The 2,287-nt window shown below is 32.6% G+C and overlaps 1 protein-coding gene across 1 annotated transcript; it reads right to left on the bottom strand.

Moving 5' to 3' along the window:
- Nucleotides 1-630: 630 nt before the first annotated feature.
- LOC107469445 (uncharacterized) lies at nt 631-1,785 on the bottom strand. Its single transcript, XM_016088817.1, has 2 exons — nt 1,449-1,785; nt 631-968 (listed from the first exon to the last, which is right to left on the bottom strand). Exons 1-2 carry the CDS (start codon nt 1,783-1,785, stop codon nt 631-633), a joined length of 675 nt encoding a protein of 224 aa, XP_015944303.1.
- Nucleotides 1,786-2,287: the final 502 nt, after the last annotated feature.

Here is a 2,287-nt window from a genome sequence, read left to right as displayed (position 1 = left end):
ATGTTTATCTCTATAAATCTTTATGCTAATGGCATAAGATAAGTCACCCATATCTTTCATATCAAAATATCTAGAGAGAAATTATTTCACCTCATGTAACAACTCTGAATCATTTGTTGCAAGAAAAATGTCATCTACGTATAAGATGAGAAATATGACCTTACTCCCACTAACCTAGTGGTATATACATTGATTAGCAATATTCTCAATGAACCTAAATGAAAAAATCACATCATGAAACTTTAAATACCACTGTTGAAAAGCCTGCTTAAAACCATACATTGCTCTCTTAAGCTTGCAAACTAACTCCTTGCTAGCACTTGAGATAAATCTTTTGGGTTATCTCATATAGACTTCTTCTTCCAAATCTCCATTAAAGAAGGTTATTTTCACATCCATTTTATGCAATTCAATGTCAAAGTACGCTACCAATGTCATAATGATGCGAAAAGAGTCTTTCTTTAAAATAGGAGAAAAGATTTTTCTGTAGTCAACACCTTCCCTTTGAGTAAATCCTTTGGCAACAAGTCGAGCCTCATAGCGCTCAATATTTCCCGATGAAGCTATCTTGGTCTTAAATACCCATCTATAACCAATGGCCTTTTTCCCATCAGGTAATTCTACAAGATCCTAAACTTGGTTATCTGCCATAGAATTCATTTCATCCTTCATAGTATCTAGCCATAAATTAGAATTACGACTTTTCTTTGCTTGTGAAAATGTCATTGAGTCTTTTTCATAACAAACATCATAGTCAGACTCAGCAAGATACACTACATAGTTACTAGAACTTGAAGGTTTTCTTATTCTAATTGATCTTCTTAATGTTGCATCATCAACTTCTTGTAAAAGTAGTGGCATAACAGCTTCTCCCTCTTCTTGGGGTTTCTCTTGAACAATGTGTTCTTGAACAACATTTTCATTATGAAGAGTTTGACCATCCACCATACGATCTACTAGAACATTATCTTTATGATGTAGAACATCAATAACAGGTTATTCTACATTGATCCTATTTGTATGGGCATTGTATTGAATAATCACTCTTGTACATGGAGAGGTTTGACAAACATTATCATTCTCAACAACCTTAAAAGAATGATTTCTTCCACTTTTCACATCATGCTCTAAAAATCTTACATTTCTATATTCAACTATTTTACTTGAATGGGAAGGACAATAAAACCTATAACCCTTAGACATTTCATAACATATAACATAGGCACTTATTGTCCTTGGGTCCAATTTCCTTTCTTATGGATTATAAACTCAAACTTCAGCAGAACAACCCCAAATCCGTATATGATTCAAACTAGGTTTTCAACTTTTTCATAGTTCAAATGGCATTTTAGCAACTGCCTTGGTTGGAACTCTATTTAATATATACGCGGTTGTCTTAAGGGCTTCATTCTACAAGAATAAAGGAAGATTGAAGTTGTTAAGCATACTCTTCACCATATCCAGCAAAGTCTTTTTTCTTCTTTCAGCTACACCATTTTGATCTAGTGTGCTAGGCATGGTGTATTGTGCCATAATACCATGCTCTTGAATATATTTTGCAAAAGGACCAGGTGCTTGTCCACTTTCAGTATATCTCTCATAGAATTCTCCACCTCTATCTGATCTCATGATCTTAATTTGCTTTTCGCATTGTTTCTCTACTTCAGCTTTATAAAGTTTAAAAGTGTCAAATGTCTCATATTTATTATGAAGCATATAAAGATACATATATCGTGAATAATCATCAATAAAGGAGATGAAGTATTTCTTACCACTTGAGGACATATCACGACAACATATGTTAGTGTGAATTATTTTTAATATGTCAGAACTCCTCTTAGCACCTTTTTGAGACTTTTTGGTTTACTTCCCCTTAATGCAATCCACACTGATCAAAATCAGTAAAGTTTAGAGGTTCAAGAATCCCACCACTTACTAATTTTTTCATTTTCCCAATGAAGATATGTCCCAACCTTCGGTGCCACAACATGGAGGATTTTTCATTCATATCATTTTACCATGCATAACCATTAAACCTGATAGAACATTATTAGCTAAATTGACTTTAAATAAATCACCAATTAAAGTACTACATCTAATAATATTAGAATTTTTAATAATGTGAATAGCATCATCATAAAAATGTATACATAATCCTTGTTTTACAAGCTTAGATAAAGAAATTAATTTTTTAGAAAACTCTGGGATATAAATAGTTCTTTCTGAAACTAAAATACAACCAGTACTTAATACAGGCCAAAATGTTCTAACGGCTTCTACACGTGAA

The sequence above is a fragment of the Arachis duranensis genome, chromosome 10 (genome assembly GCF_000817695.3).
Source record: "Arachis duranensis cultivar V14167 chromosome 10, aradu.V14167.gnm2.J7QH, whole genome shotgun sequence".
In the NCBI taxonomy this organism is placed as follows: Eukaryota; Viridiplantae; Streptophyta; class Magnoliopsida; order Fabales; family Fabaceae; genus Arachis; species Arachis duranensis.
The sequence above is the reverse complement of the archived record's forward strand: the minus strand, read 5'-3'. Positions and strand labels throughout refer to the sequence as shown.

Coding starts and splice junctions, on each gene's coding strand:
- LOC107469445 (XM_016088817.1), bottom strand. CDS start 1,785: ATGTCCTCAAGTGGTAAGAAATACTTCATCTCCTTTATTGATGATTAT. Junction 969..1,448: donor TTTGCTGGATATGGTGAAGA/GTATGCTTAACA, acceptor TACATCATAAAG/ATAATGTTCTAGTAGATCGT.